Source organism: Saccopteryx leptura, chromosome 13 (genome assembly GCF_036850995.1).
Source record: "Saccopteryx leptura isolate mSacLep1 chromosome 13, mSacLep1_pri_phased_curated, whole genome shotgun sequence".
Classification (NCBI taxonomy): domain Eukaryota; kingdom Metazoa; phylum Chordata; class Mammalia; order Chiroptera; family Emballonuridae; genus Saccopteryx; species Saccopteryx leptura.
This window is the reverse complement of record NC_089515.1, coordinates 17,362,214-17,378,806: the sequence shown is the minus strand read 5'-3', so window position 1 is coordinate 17,378,806 and position 16,593 is coordinate 17,362,214. Positions and strand designations below refer to the sequence as shown.

Genomic DNA, 16,593 nt, shown 5'->3' with positions numbered 1-16,593 from the left:
CTCAGTTATACTTGACATTTTCATATATCTGTATGTGTGTAAAAACCGATATAATAATAATAATAATAATAATGGTCCTGGAGCAAGATCTGGAAGATTTTTTGTGTCATCAAAGAAAGTTGAAGTTATATTTAATATAATTGAAGTTTTGCTATATTTTATTCTCAAATTTTTTGAAAATTGCTAATCCACAAATGGTAGATGCATGTATAAAAATAAAAACAACTTCTTAATTAGTGTATGTCTTTCCTGACTATATACCATTATCCAATTTTTTAAACTAATAATTTGATAATATTTGAGTTGCTCCTGAGATTAATTAAAATTAAATTTAGCCAATTTTTTTTTCCTTTTTGGCATAATGTAAGTAATGTATCACTTGCTATCTGCAAATTACTACATGATTTACATCTTTATGATGTAAGAAATTTTTTTTACATCAAAGTTTCTGTAAACTATGTGGGAATTATATTTTGAGATTACAGTCATAAGATAGGTGGTGGTACATACTAGTTGCAAATGGTTGGGTTTTATGTGTTAAATTACAAAAAGCAATAAAATGTCTTTTTATATATACTCAAAAATATAAATAAAGGCTGCCTTTATTTAAGTAGCTTCTGATGTAATAGCTTAAGTTAATTTGGGACTGGCTGCTCAATATATTTCTTTTGATTTTATATGAGAAATAATTTTTCCTTTGGTATATTTAAAAAAATTAATACAGAAGTAAGTGAGATATAAATCCTATTTTTACAATTGTCAAGATAAGTAGATGAATAATTAGTTGAGCATATGGTCCATGTCTAAATAGTTTCAAAAAGTGAGAAAGGCTATTTGTTTTATGGTAATGGCTACTTATTAAATACTGATTCTTAAGTACCTACCTTGAGACCACACACTCCTCTAATCGTCTTACATATAGTACATTTATTTTTGTTTATATTTTTCTGACAGCTTCTGATAAATAGTTTATAGAGTGAGTAATGGAAAGGATCAGATAAAACCTAGTGAAGGAATGTGTAAGTTTATACAAACAAAAATGAAGCAGTTAAGTGTAATTAACTTAATTTTTAGCTTAAAAGTGCTGACAGTCATTTGTTGAAGTTGAAAATAATTTATTGAACACTATAGTCATGTTAGTGTGAATAACTTAAGATAGCATTTACAATTTTCTCTTTTGCCCTACACTGATAGGTAACCAATGTATTGATTTATTGCCAATTTGCCCTTGGTAAATGAAGAGTAAAGTATATTTTGGGAATACTTAGGTTGTGTGTGACATGTTTTGAATTCCTTGCCAAGAAAGACAGTTTAAGCACTATTCAGAGGTAACTCTTTTTGGGGGGAGTGTTTGTGTGGTATAAGAGATTTTCAGATAATGTTTGGTCAAGTATATTTGCTATTATATCTTAAGTTATATTGAGACGTTAATTGCCCCTGCCTAACCCCTACCTTTTATTTTGAAACTTTACTGGAGAATTGTGCAATTTATGTATATGATGAGTTGAAGTGTTGTACAAGAGAGCTGTAATTCCAATTATGGCTTATATAGTGAGTTGAGTAAACAAGAATTTTCAGTTTTTTACTTAAAACTTTTGTTTGCCCAGAATCAAAATTATAGTACGTATATAAGTCTTATGCTTTTTCATAAGAAGGAACACAGATTTCCTGAAAAACTGTCATGTATTTGCTGTTGTATAAAATAAATTAACTCTGTCTTCCTCTATGTCAGTCCAAACTACTTCATCTTGCCTCTTCACCAAAGGGGGAATAAAGTTGAATGAATGAATTTGAAAGTGCTATGAGTTGTACACTCTTGACATAATTCTAATAAACAGATTAGTATTTTTCTTCACAGACAGCTATTTCTTTAGCCTCCATGAAAACTACTCTTACCTCAGATTTACTTAATGCTGCTTAAGGATGTGCTTTTTTCTTTTTTTCCTATGTGAACAATAATGTTCCCTTGAGCATGTTAATTTAGGGTGTTTTTTTGATCTTTGGTCTTCCAGTTTTTTGTTTGTTTGTTTGTTTGTGTTTTCAAGTGAGAGGATGGGAGATAGATAGACTCCCGCATGCACCCCAACCAGGATCCATTTGGCAACCCCATCTAGGGCTGATGCTGGAATCAGTAGAGCTATTTTTAGCACCTGAGACTGAGTCAGTTGCACCAACTGAGCTATCCTCAGTGCCTGGGGCCAGTGCTCCCACCTATGGAGCCACTGGATGCGGGAGGGAAGGAGAGAGACAAAGGGGAGAAGGAAGGGGAGAGAAGCAGATGGTCACTTCTCTTGTGTGCCCTGATTCGAGATCAAACCCGGGATGTCCATATTCTGGGCTGATGCTCTATCCACTGAGCCAACTTTCTAGGGCCAGGTCTTTTAGTTTTGAGGATTCCTTTTTAACTCCTTAACTATGCAAATACATAGTTTTATGTAGTTTGGAGTGGAGATAGTTTATTTTTGTTCTTGAAGCTACAATATAATAAAGAGTGTTTCAGATCTTTATAAAAAAAGGAAAAAGCAAATGAAATCTTGCTGTTTTTAGGTAGTCATATCAAAATCTGAATGATTTATAAATAATTTAAAGTGGAGTATAGGGAAACTATCATGAGACAAGGTTTTCATCTATTTATTGTTTGATGGTCTTCTTTCAACAAGCATTTATTGAGCAAATACTGTGTGCTTAATAAAAAGTTCATAATATTTTTTAATTTGTTGATACTTTATAGAGTAAAAATTGCTTCTTTAGTAAGGAGTCTGCTTTCCTGTTAGGGCAGATAAAGCCAAGTTAACAAGTTATATTTATAATTCTTTTACTAACGGTACTGTTATATGTGTTAGACGTTATTTCTAAGTACCAGGGTACAACTGTGAAAGGGAGGATGTCTATTTTCCCATTAGTTTAGACGAGATCGGGTGTGTCCAGGGTGGTATGGCCGTAGACTATTTTCCCATTAGTTTAAATGAAGGACTCAGACAACTAACCTGGCAAATATAAGACAATGGGATACATACCCTGATAAGGGACAGTTTAAAGTGGGATCATGGAGGAGGGGCTATTCAGAAAGGCTTCCTAGACCTCTGAGCTGAGATCTGAAGAATATAAGAATTTACTCAGTGAAGAATTGTAAACCTATGTTTCTGGCGGAAGGAAATAGCTTTTGTAAAGTCAATGGACAGAGATAGGAGGACCTGCTGTGGGTTCTGAACATTCATGTGACTAGGGTGCAAAGTGGAAAATATCAGTTGTGGCAGGAGAAGAAGTAAGCTGGGGCCAGATCTTGAAAGGCTGAGTAATTACTGTTAAGAATTTTGGATTTTATCCTGAGGGCTATGTTTGTGGGGGCCACCCACTCACTCGTCCCCCCAGTCTTTTAAATGGGACAGCAACCCAATTTGATGTATTTGAATGATCACTAATTACAATGTAGTGATTAAGGTTAGGAACAGGATGGGGGAGTGGATGTGGTAAGACCAGTTACAAAGCTATTAGAGGAAATTCGGTATATCCTGGAGCAGGGTAGTGACAGTGAGAATGAAAAGAAGTTGGAGTGAGGAGAAATTTGGAGAGAAGAATGGATAAGATTTGGTGATTTTAGGATGTGAGAGTTGAAGGAGAGATAGGAGTCAGGATGACTCCAGGGTTCTTGACCCCCTCCTACCCTTTTTAGTTGATTTCTCCATAGCTGTTATCTTTTTAAAGAAGTCTTTACTAATACCCCCAACCTCCACGACTAGTTTAAGTGCCTTCTCTTTGTGCTGCAGCAGTTCTTTGCCTTTTCCATTTGTTCATAAGCTTGCAGTCCAGAACTGTGTCTCATTGCATACTTAGCACCTTGAACAGTGCATGACACTGGGTATTAAATAAAATGTTGACTGAATGAAAATAGTTTTTATACTTATAAAAACTTAAATATATATAATTGGAGAAAAAATTGGTTTTCTGAAATACCAGTATCCAAAAACTTGGTTTGTAACTTCAGTGGATCATATCAGTCCAGATACTTTTAATTATCTCTTATAAAAACAATGTAAATTATAATTCAAATCTGAAGTGCTGGATATAGTTAGTTCTTCATGGGCTATCATGGACTAATAATATAAGTGGGCTTTGATACTATGTTGATGTCCCCTGTATTATGCATTCAGATTTTCATTATAAATATTTTTAATTACCTTTATTCTTTCTCAGTTTAAAAGTCAACATAACCAAATTAGCACTGTTAGAATATTTTCTGTTTCAAAATGAAAAGTTTTTTATTTTATTTGTATCCTTAGTTATAAAAGGAGTAAGTGCTTACTGTATACATTTAAAAAATAATACAGAGATAAAAGTGAAATCCGTCCTTATACATTGCTATCACTTGAAAGGTTTTTTTTAGACTTTTAAGATTTTATATGTTATTTATGAATGCCATGATTAAAGAAAAACTGTCAACAGAGGGGAAATACTCATGACATATATATTAATATTCTCATTAATTATATAAGATATTGATATCATTAAATGAAGAATGCTGATAGCTAGTATCTAAACTAATAAATGGAGAAGTCTTATATATTATATTTTCCTTCACAAAGTACATTATTATATTAAAAGTCTGCTAACTTCTGCTGTGAAAACATAGTATAATTATGTTTGAAATACATCTTATCCTAAACTTATGTGACCATGGAACTAAACGTTGTAGAAATAGATTTTGGGAAATTCAGAGAATAGTATTGAACATTTTCAGATTAGCATGTTGTTAGGTATTTCAAAACATGTGTTTGCATGACAGTTATGATTACCTTGGAGACATAATAAGCTTGCTTTTTTTTTTTAATCGAGAGAGAGAGAGAGAGAGACAGACAGATGGACAGACAGACAGGAAGGGAGAGAGATGAGAAGCATCAACTCATAGTTGCGTACCTTAGTTGTTCATTGATAGCTTTCTCATTTGTGCCTTGACTGTGTTGCTCCAGCCAAGCCAACAACCTTAGGCTTCAAGCCAGTGAACTTTGGGCTCAAGCCAGCGACCATGAGGTCATGTCTATGATCCCACGCTCAAGCCAGTGACCTCGGGGTTTCGAAGCTGGGTTCTCCGCATTCTAGGCCAATGCTTTATCCACTGCAGCACCGCCTGGTCAGGCCTAATAAGCTTTCTAATATGGATAAATGATATGTTAGGTTTACTCAGAATATTTAAATACCCCAAATTGATCCTTGAAACTACTTTCTGTTAAAACTTAGCAATAGGAGTTTTAGGGCTTTAAGTTTCCTGTGAGATCATGTAGCTTTCTGTGAGATCATGTAGCTTTCTAAACTCATTTTTCGTATTAAAAAATTGAGGCTTAGAAATGTATCATGTGCCTAAAGTCACATTGTAATTTATTACGGGTTTTGGAACCCAGATCCACTGCTCCATATCTCTTGGTCTTTTTTTTACTGCATTTTTTCAATATATTACTTTTAATCACATTCCCATTGAGATAGGAATAGCTAGAAGGTGCCTTCATTGAACATGATAATCAAGTTTAGAGTTAGATTTAAGGTGGGTTAAATTTTATATAGATAGGACACCCCAGGTAAGTCTCTGGACATCCAGTCCCTCCCTTACTTATCTGAATTGTTCTCTTCTAGGTGAGAGAAAAATAGTTTTAAAATATGCATGTACTCTTAACAGTATTACTAGTAAGGAATAATCATTGCTAGTTTTTAAGAATCGGTGCATGGACCAAGGATGCACGAGTCAGGTTGTTTTCTGAATTCAGCTACATCATTACTTTTCTAGTGGTCAGTTATGGAAACATTTATGTATATATTCCACTGTTAATGGAGCCTTGGCTGAGGGAGGGGAAGAGAGAGACAGAGAGGAAGAAGAGGGGGAAGGGTGGAGAAGCAGATGGGCGCTTCTGTGTGACTGGGAAAAAAAGCTGGGACTTCGACTCGCGGGGCTGATGCTCTACCACTGAGCAAGCTGGCCACCTCCATTTTTAAATTTTTTAAAGATTTTATTCAGTTTTTAGAGGAGAGAGAGAGAGAAAGGGAAAGAGAAAGAGGGAGAAAGAGAGAGAAGGGGGGAGGAGCAGGAAGCATCAACTCCCATATGTGCCTTGACCAGGTAAGCCCAGGGTTTCGAACTGGCGACCTCAGTGTTCCAGGTCAACGCTTTATCCACTGCACCACCACAGGTCAGGCCCATTTCTTTTTTTTTTTTTTTTTTTCCCCTGAAGCTGGAAACGAGGAGAGACAGTCAGACAGACTCCCGCATGCGCCCGACCGGGATCCACCCGGCACGCCCACCAGGGGGCGACGCTTTGCCCACCAGAGGGCGATGCTCTGCCCCTCTGGGGCGTCGCCCCGTTGCGACCAGAGCCACTCTAGCACCTGGGGCAGAGGCCAAGGAGCCATCCCCAGCGCCCGGGCCATCCTTGCTCCAATGGAGTCTCGCTGCGGGAGGGGAAGAGAGAGAGAGGAAGGAGAGGGGGAGGGGTGGAGAAGCAGATGGGCGCCTCTCCTGTGTGCCCTGGCCAGGAATCGAACCCGGGACCCCTGCATGCCAGGCCGACGCTCCACCACCGAGCCAACTGGCCAGGGCCTAGGCCCATTTATTTATTTTTATTCCTCACAGTTTCCTCTACCTGTCTCTTTCTCATCACCCCTAACTACCATGTTTTTCCAGAGAGAGGGGTTAGCACTTAAATAAGTTTGGGGCATATTCTTTTATTTTTTATGTGCTCTAACCTATATGTGTAACTTTCACATACATTTATGTTTTTCTTCAAGTAAACAAATAAAAATACCCCAGTTAATCATATTATGAAAAAGCCACATATTCAGAAAGGTTTCTCTGGATTGTATATCCACCAGCAGAGTATGATTGGCTATTTCTCTGAATCCTTACTAGCATTGTTCTTCTTTTATATTTTCATAAATTAGAAAGATATAACATTTCTCATTGTAATTTTAAATCAAAATTATTCTAATGACTAATGAAGATACATTTCTAAATCTTTCAAATAGCCAGGGAGGATCCCAGAGTTCATTTGAGTATTTACTTCAAAATGGAAACATAACTTTGGACTCTGATTCAGCTTACCAAAACATTGGTTAGCATGCTACCTTAGCTTGATTTTTATTCTTAAGCTTAGAACCATTATCCTAAATTTGCTGTTTCTCAATCCTTTATGTGTGTCTAATCTTTATATGTAAGTATCCACAAGCAATATCTATTTTTGTATGTTTTAAAATTTTATATAAATAGAACCATTCTTTTTTTTTAATTGAATTTGTTGAGATGACATTGGTTTCAGGTGTACAGTTCTATAGTACTTCGTCTGTATATTGTATTGTGTGTTCACCACCCCAGTACTCCTCTTTATCCTCTTCTACCTCCCCCTCCCCCTCTCTGCCTCTGAGAATCACCGTGGTGTTGTCTGTGTCTATGAGGGTTTTTTTCCTTTGCTTAATCCCTTAACCTTTTCACCCAGCCCCTCAAACCCCCTCCCCTCTGACAGCTGTCAGTCTGTTCTCTGCCTATGAGTCTGTTTCTATAATATTTTGTTTCTTTATTTTGTCCATAAGATTCCACATATGAGTGAAATCATATTGTGCTTGTCATTCTCTGACTGGCTTATTTCACTTAGCATAATGATCTCCAGGTCTGTCCATACTATTGAAAAGGTAAGATTTCCTCTCTTTTACAGTTGAATAGTATTTCATTGTGTGAATGTACCATGCTTTTTTATCCACTCATCTGCTGTTGGGCACTTGGACTGCTTCCACATCTTGGCTATTGTAAATAATGCTGCAGTGAACATAGGGGAACGTGTATTCTTTCCAATTGGTGTTTCAGATTTCTTTGGATATATTCCCAGAAGTGGAATTGCTAGGTGATTTTTTGAGTAAACTCCATACTGCCGTCCACAATGGTGGTACCAGTCTGCATTCCTACCAACAGTGCATGAGAATTCCCTTTTCTCTTCATTCTCATCAACACATGTTGTTTCTTGATTTGTCAATGATAGCCATTCTGACAGGTATGAAGTGATATCTTTTTTTTTTTTTTGCCATCTTAATCATTTTTAAGTATTCAGTTCTTTGGCATCAAGTACATTCACACTGTTGTGCTACCATACCCACCAGATATCTTGTGGTTTTAATATGCATCTCTCTGATGATTAGTAACATTGAGCATCTTTTTATATGTCTGTTGGCCATCTGTATGTTCTCTTTGGAGAAGTGTCGATTCACATCCTTTGCCCATTTTTAAATTGGATTGGTTTTTTTGATGTGGAGTTTTATAAGTTCTTTATAAATTTTAAGTATTAACCTTTTATCAGATACATCATTGGTGAATATGTTCTCCCATAGAACTGTTTTTTATGTATCATTCGCAACTTACATGTTTCTGGGGTTTTTTTGTTGTTGTTGTTGTTCACTATTGTTTCTGAGATTTGTACATGTTGCTTCCTGTAGGCATAGTGATGTTTTACCAAGGTTGTAGAGTGACTTGGCCACAGAGGCTTCTTATGCAAGGGTGTAGAAATTTTCATGTTGTAAGTACCTAGAAGAATTGATGGATCTAATGGGTGGATGTGGCATTTTCAAATTCATCAGCTTTTTGCCCAATTGCTCTCCAAAGCAGTTTTATCAGTTGATATTTTTACCAGCAAAGTGTGCATTTTTTCAGCTCCACAGTCTCCAACAACTTGGTTTTATCAGACTTTTTACTTGCTAATGCAATGGCACTAATATCTCTTATATTTCCTAAATTACTAGTGATATTGAGTAGTTTTGAAACAAAATTTACTGGCCACTTACGTATTTTCTCTGAATCGCCGGCCCACTTTTTAGTGCTGTATTTGTATCATGGATGCCCTTGTCACCTTGCTTGTATTCTTAACCTTCCATCCCATGCCACTTACTTAACTATCCAGCTCTCCATGTAGACATCTTCCTTACTTACCCCTCGTACACTGCAGTATCACTGCATCATTCTCCATGGTGAACCATTCCCTCTGAGGACACCCATGCCCACCTCACTTGGCCTCGATACCTCTTGTGGATTGCTAACACATGTTAGTGTCCACTTTGTCCAGTTGGGTTCTGATATCCCCTCACTGAGCTGCCTTTTTGTAGGGTTGTCTTTCTCATCTCACTCAGGCTCTGAAATCCAAGATGGGAAGCAGATCTCTGTCCTCTACCTTCTTTAGTCTGCCTGGGCTGTGACTTTCTGCTGTTGTGAGTGGGACATTTTGATTTTTCACCTTCCACCATCACTGGGGTAGATGCCCACCTTGCTCTACAGCACTTAGTTGCTTTAGTTCTGACTTGATCAGGATGGGGAATGGGGTTGTTTAATATTCAGAAATGTTACAGTTTTATTAAATATGAAAAATATAGATGTAACAGAAACAAATGAGCATATATAAAAAACAAGTATATTGCTGTTGTGAAAGTTAACAGGAATTTAAGGTCTATAAAGATTTACCTAGGAACTAAAAGTAAAACCAATAATTTAAAAAACCATGTTATATATAGTGATTGCCATTTATGAGAGCTCCTGGGACATACCTAGCCTAATGAGAGCGATGTAGAAAGGCTTTCTGGAAAAACTGACTCCTAGAAGTCTTAAAGATGTTTATGGGTTCATCTGGAAAGCTGGTGCCTGGAAAGGAGGAGGCGTGAGGGAATAGATATACTTTACAGTGTGTCCGTAAAGTCATGGTGCACTTTTGACCGGTCACAGGAAAGCAACAAAAGATGATAGAAATGTGAAATCTGCCGGAAGGGGCACCTCTTTCATTGGGGGTCAGTGAGAGGAGCACTGTATGTGTCGACCCTCCAACGGTCTGAGGGACAGTGAACTGGCCCCCTGTGTAAAAAGTTTGGGGACCCCTGTTTTAAAACATGCAATACCTGACTATTTAGTCAAGGGCACTGACCTCTTTTCCCTTAGATTGTCAGATAAAAAAATGATAACAGCCAACACAATAACCATTTGGTGTGAATAAATAATAAATTATACTTTTTTTTTTTGGTCTGACTGGCAAAAATATTTTCTGGTGTGCTGCAGAATTTAGTAATTATGTGTGCTATGAGATGGGAAAAGGTTGAAAATCATTGACTTAGACTAACAAGTACTTTTTGTGGTTTAATAACATTTTATTAGCATCTTTTTAATCTCTTAAGCTAATAGGGAAGATGTTATGGTTGGTTTTAATCTTTAAATCCTAGTACAAAATAAAGATCAGTTAGTTATAAAATTAATCATAGAGTCACAAAACAAAAATTGTATTTTAAATTTTGAAATGTTTAGGGATGACTAATTCCCAAAGATTCTACTCCTCTTTTCAGCCTTTGTGGATTGCTTTAGTGAGTCATTGTACCTGGGAACTTTTTCTACTTGTAAGAACCCTTAAGAGTCTTAACTTTTCTTAGTTCCTAGAATATAGACATAATTGAAGATTGCTTTTTGTTACTGTTTCTGAAATGTGGCCCCCAGATCTACCTGCATCTGGAGTGCTTATTTAAGTGCAGATTCTTAATGACCTTTTTCCTAAACTATTTGCTGTTCTCTACACATATTTCACTTTGCTAACTTTGTTCTTTTAGCAGACTGCTCTCCATTCTATCATCACCACCTTTGAAATCCTGTTACTTAAAGCTCTCTAGTAATTAGTTACAGACAGAACAACTTCAGTGTAGTGGTTAGTAACATAGTCTTTGGATACACATACTACCTACTTTGGAATCTCAGCTCTTGTCACCTTTCCAAGATTACAAAGCTAGTTACTTAAAATATTTCTGTGCCTCAGTGTTCCTGTGAATAAAACAGTGATAACAAATTATCTCATAGGGCTGTTAAATGTATTAAATGAATTAATATTTGTAAATTTATTGCAATAGTGCTTATACATAGAATATACTCAAACATTAAATGCTGTTGTGACTCTCCCCCTTTTCTGCTATTAACATAGTTTTGTACTGTGTAACTTGTGTATTTTGATATATTACTTCTCCTGTTAAGACTATACATTCTTTGAGAATAGAGCCTTCCTTATTCATTTTTGTAGTTTTCAAAAGGATTTTGCATAAGTGATAAATATTTACTATATAAAATCATAGGAAAATGACAATTGTTAGTAAGATTGTTTTTCAGAACTCATTTGCTAATTACAATCTAAAGTATTAATATTCTGTATATTATATTTCAGGAATTCTAATGAACCCTTGATTGACCAGCACAATTTACCAGTTGGAATGAATTATCAGAAATGGGAATAGATCCAACATGTAACCGATGGCTGTTACTCCATGGTGATTACTGCTTCCAGCTGACACCTTTTTGAATCCATAGGATTTTTGTCTCTTCATCTTTATTCCAATTACTGTTGTTGGCACTAGAATAAAAGGAGTTCATGTAGTTTTTGCCCAAGCTAAAGTCACCATGAGTAGTAGTTTAGGAAAAGAAAAAGACTCTAAAGAGAAAGATCCCAAAGTACCATCAGCCAAGGAAAGAGAAAAGGAGGCAAAAGCCTCTGGAGGTTTTGGGAAAGAGAGCAAAGAAAAAGAACCTAAGACCAAAGGGAAAGATGCCAAAGATGGAAAAAAGGACTCCAGTGCTGCCCAACCAGGGGTGGCTTTTTCAGTTGACAATACGATCAAACGGCCAAATCCAGCACCCGGGACTAGAAAAAAATCTAGCAATGCAGAGGTAATTAAAGAGCTCAACAAATGTCGGGAAGAGAACTCAATGCGTTTGGACTTATCTAAGAGGTCTATACACATATTGCCATCATCAATCAAAGAGTTGACTCAATTAACAGAACTTTATTTATATAGCAACAAATTGCAGTCTCTCCCCGCAGAAGTGGGCTATTTAGTAAATCTCATGACACTGGCTCTAAGTGAAAATTCACTTACTAGTTTGCCTGACTCTCTTGATAACTTGAAGAAGCTGCGGATGCTTGATTTACGGCATAATAAACTGAGAGAAATTCCTTCAGTGGTGTACAGGCTGGATTCTCTCACCACCCTTTACCTTCGCTTTAATCGTATAACTACTGTGGAAAAGGACATCAAAAACCTGTCAAAACTCAGCATGCTTAGCATTCGAGAGAACAAAATCAAACAACTACCTGCTGAAATTGGTAAGAGGCCTTGGTTTACTCTTGTTGTTTGTGGTATTTGTTATGCTGAATAATTTAATTTAGTTGAGTGCTTTTCCTTATCAGAAAATATCTGCTACTTGCCTGAAAATAGCTGGGGTTTCTAAATTCCATCTTCTTGATGGTTTACTTTGTTCAGTTTTAGCAATAGTAATAGTACTTGGTTTTAGATATTTTATAGACTTAAGAGAGTTAGAATAGAAATATAATTAGACCTTTTTCACTCAAACCTAATATGCTTTCATTTTCATTGATGAAAAAGTGAATTTGAAGCAAAAAATATATTTGCCTAATTTTTAAGTTATTGCCACTTATTTTTAAAGTCTTTACACATGTAATTTTATTACATCCATTAAGGCTACATTTTCCCATTGTCGGATTTTCTTTTTTTTTTTTAAATATTTTTATTGATTGATTTTATGGAGAGAGAAAGAGGAAAAAAGTGGAAGAGCGGACAGCATCAACTCATAATAGTTGCTTTTTTTTTTTTTTAAGTGAGAGTAGGGGAGATACAGAGACAGACTGCATGCAGCATGTGCACTGACCAGGACCTACCTGGCATCCCCTGTCTGGGGCTGATGCTCTGACCATCTAGGGGCCACTCGCAACCTAGCTATTTTTAGCACCTAAGATGGAGGCTCCATGAGCCATCCTCAGCACCTGCGTCCGGAACAACATGCTCAAACCAATTGTGCCATGGCTGTGTGAGGGGAAGAGAGAGAGAGAAGGGGGGAGAGGGGAAGAGGGAGGTGGGGAGAAGCAGATGATTACCTCTCCTTTATACCCTGACTGAGAATCTAACCCGGGACTTTCTACATGCAGGGTCGGTGCTCTACCACTGAACCAACTAACTGGCCAGGGTAATAGTTGCTTCTTATATGTGCCTTGACCTGGCAAGGCCAGGATTTTGAACTGGTGACCACAGAGTTCCAGGTCGATGTTTTATCCACTCTGCTACAGAGGCCAAGCTGATTTCCCTTTTTACCTGAAAAATGTTTTTTTAAGTTCACAACCCTTTTCTATTATAAAAGATTAGCATAACAGAGCAGTTGTGAAAAAGCAATGTCATATGAAAATTGAAGAATGTTTTTTCATTTTAAGGTACTCATGTTTGTTAAGAACAATCCAAGGAAACAGAAAAGTAGAAGAAAAGTCGCAATGCAACACTGTTAGCATCTTGCTAGATTTCATTCCAGTTTTTGTATATAAAACTAAATTTTACTAAAACAAGGAAATGTTTTTAAAAGAACAGTACTAAGATAAAAATAGGGAATGTACATGTGTAAACAAGTCAATAGATTTATTGTCTTGATATTTTTAATTATGGAAAAATTTTTAGAAAGATTTTGAATATGGTAAACCATTGGCATAAATTTTGGGAAATAGATGAGGTATTATCTTTGTGGATCTTTTTTACAAATTGACAAAATTGATTATGTAACTTTTTAAGGAAAATTTTCTTTTGTATGAAAGATCAGTTTATTCTGAATAAAACAGGTGAATTAAATATTTGAGCCATTGGTCTTGTAGTGGGTGATAAAGGAAACTTTCTCTTTTTAGGCTTTGTAGCTATGTATAGGTATAATCTGTGTATATTTTAGAAATTTTAATCTACTTTTGAAAAAGCTCCAGTTTAACTTTTAGGTATGGTTTTACTACATTTGACCCCAGCCAGATACTTAAAAATCTTAATTTAATTTTAAGTTAAATGTACTTAGAAAATCTATGATAGATTTTCTCAAGCTATGCACTGAACTTGCAAAGTATGACTTACCCCTGAGATATTAAAATATTCCCAGGAATTTGAATGGAAATGTTCCTTTCTATGTGGGCATGCATACAGGGAGGTTGTTGTTGAAAGACTTTTGATTTTATACCAGATTCAGTCAAAATTTGACCTGTATTTATGGCTCATTTTGGAATAGCTGTATAGGCCATTGGAGAAAGAAATGCTGACTTTTTATATAGAAATAAAAAACGTTATTTCCCAGCCTAGCTGGTTGTCTCAGTGGTAGAGCATCAGTCTGGTGTGTGGATGTCCTGAGTTCGATTCCTGGTCAGGGCACACAGGAAAAGCACCCATCTGCTTTTCCATCCCTCCCCCTCTGGATTCTCTCTCTTTCTCTCCTGCAGCCATGGCTTGATTGGAACGGGTTGGGCCTAGTTGCTGAGGATGGCTCCATGGCCTCTGCCTCAGGTGCTAAGAAGAGCTAAATTGCTGATCAACGGAGCAATACCCCAGATGGGCAGAGCACCACTCCCTGGTGGGCTTGCCAGGTGGATCCTGGGCTGGGCGCATGAGGGAGTCTGTCTTTGCTTCCCCTCCTCTCACTGAATAATGAAAAAAAAAAGTTATTTCCTGCCTTTGTTCTTTTTTTTTTTTTTTTTCCCCAGAGACAGAGAGAGGGATAGACAGGGACAGACAGACAGGAACAGAGAGATGAGAAGCATCAATCATTAGTTTCTCATTGTGCATTGCGACACCTCAGTTGTTCACTGATTGCTTTCTCATATGTGCCTTGACTGCGGGCCTTTAGCAGACTGAGTAACTCCTTGCTCGAGCCAGCGACCTTGCGTCCAAGCTGGTGAGCTTTTGCTCAAACCAGATGAGTCCGCGCTCAAGTTGGCGACCTCGGGGTCTTGAACCTAGGTCCTTGGCATCCCAGTCCAACGCTCTATCCACTGAGCCACCGCCTGGTCAGGCCCTGCCTTTGTTCTTATTGTTTTGTGTATGTATTCTACCCATTCTAAAACTTTAGCTTTAATTCATATGAAGTCTCTCTCTAAGGATTTTTTTCTCCACAGAGATGTTATCAAATTACCTGGGAATTAAGAACACACATTTCTTAAGCAAGGAATTACTATATTTCATGGGATTTTAAATTTACTTCAGTTCTTGAGCATTTAGATATTTAAGCATATTGTCTCATTATATTGTTACAGTAACCCAAGTAAAATAGGTACTTCTCCCCTCGTGCTAAAGAAAGAACTGAAAATGTAGAGATTAAATAATTTACTGAAGATCATGCAGCTAGAAGTTAGTTGTCAGAGTCAGAATGTGAGCCTTGGTCTCACTGTATTTTCCCCACTAATCTAAAGTGGGTCCCCCTTCATAGATAATTTAGAAGTCGAGCAATTCTAGGGGATCTGTACTTTTAAAGCATAAGTTGATTTATTCTATATGTAGCTGCAGTTGAAAGCCATTGCATTAGATTTTCTTTTTTTTTTGAGGTGAGGAGGATGTTAGCTTTATTGAGATATAATTCATATGCCATACAATTCACACATTTAAAGTGTAAAATTCAATGGTTTTTAGCATGGTCACAGAGCTGTGCAGCCATCACAATTTTACAACATTTTTATCACACCAGAGGAAACTGTACTCTTGAGCAGTCACCCCACCCCTATTTTCTCTCAAACCCTTAGCCCTAGGCAAACACTAATCTATTTTCTGTTTTTATAGATTTTCCTATTCTATACATTTCAAATAAATGGAATAATACCAAATATGGTCTTGGTGATTGGCTTCTTTCACTTAGCATACTGTTTTCAAATTCTATCCAGGTTGTAGCCTGTATTAGTACTTCATTTCCTTTTATTGCTGAATATATTTCATAATAGGAATATACTACATTTTATTTATCCATCCATCAGTTGTTTTGAACATTTGGTTGGTTTCTACTTTGTAGCTATTATGAATAAAATTACTATGAAAATTTTTGTACAAATTTCTGTTTGTACATTTGTTTTTCATTTCTTTTGGGTATGTACCTGGAAGAGGAATTACTGAGTCATGTGGTAATTCTATGTTTAACATTTTGAGGAACTACTAGACTTTCCTGTACCATTTTACATTCCCAACAGCAGCATGTGAGGATTCCAATTCTCTACATCCTCAACATCCTTGTAATTTTTTTTTATTATAGCTATTCCATGAGTGTGAAGTGGTATCTCATTGTGGTTTTGATTTGCACTTCCCTGATGACTATATATTTTTTCTTAAATCTTGAAAGCTATCTTTTATTGTAAAGGAAAGACAGAAATATTTATTTTTTGTGATGCAGATCTTCCTTTACTGCTTTTTTGTCCTTCTTTTCCAAGTTGAGAGGATGGGAGATAGAGAGACAGACTCCTGCAAGCACCCCTACCAGAATCCTACCCAGCAAACCCCATCTGAGGCCGATGCTCTGCCCATCTGGGGCCGTGCTCACAACCGAGTTATTTTTAGCACCTGAGGTGGAGGCTTCACGGAGCCATCCTCAGCTCCCAGAGCCATTGTGCTTGAATCAGTCAAGCTGTGGCTGTGGGAGAGGGAGAGAAAAAGAGGGGGGTGTGGAGAAGCAGATGGTTCCCTTCTTGTGTGCCCTGACTGGGAATTGAACTCAGGACTTCTACATGCCGGATGGACAACCTACCACTGAGCCAGGTGGCCAGA

At 37.0% G+C, this 16,593-nt stretch overlaps 1 protein-coding gene across 3 annotated transcripts in view; it reads left to right on the top strand.

The window, feature by feature from the left end:
• Positions 1-16,593, top strand: part of SHOC2 (SHOC2 leucine rich repeat scaffold protein) — an 87,398-nt gene that overhangs the window by 10,139 nt on the left and 60,666 nt on the right. For all 3 annotated transcript variants that reach the window (XM_066354765.1, XM_066354766.1, XM_066354764.1), the window contains exon 2: positions 11,205-12,140. In XM_066354765.1, coding sequence (XP_066210862.1) covers positions 11,438-12,140 — 703 coding nt within the window. In that variant the 5' untranslated portion in view covers positions 11,205-11,437. The remainder of the gene's footprint in view (positions 1-11,204; positions 12,141-16,593) is intronic.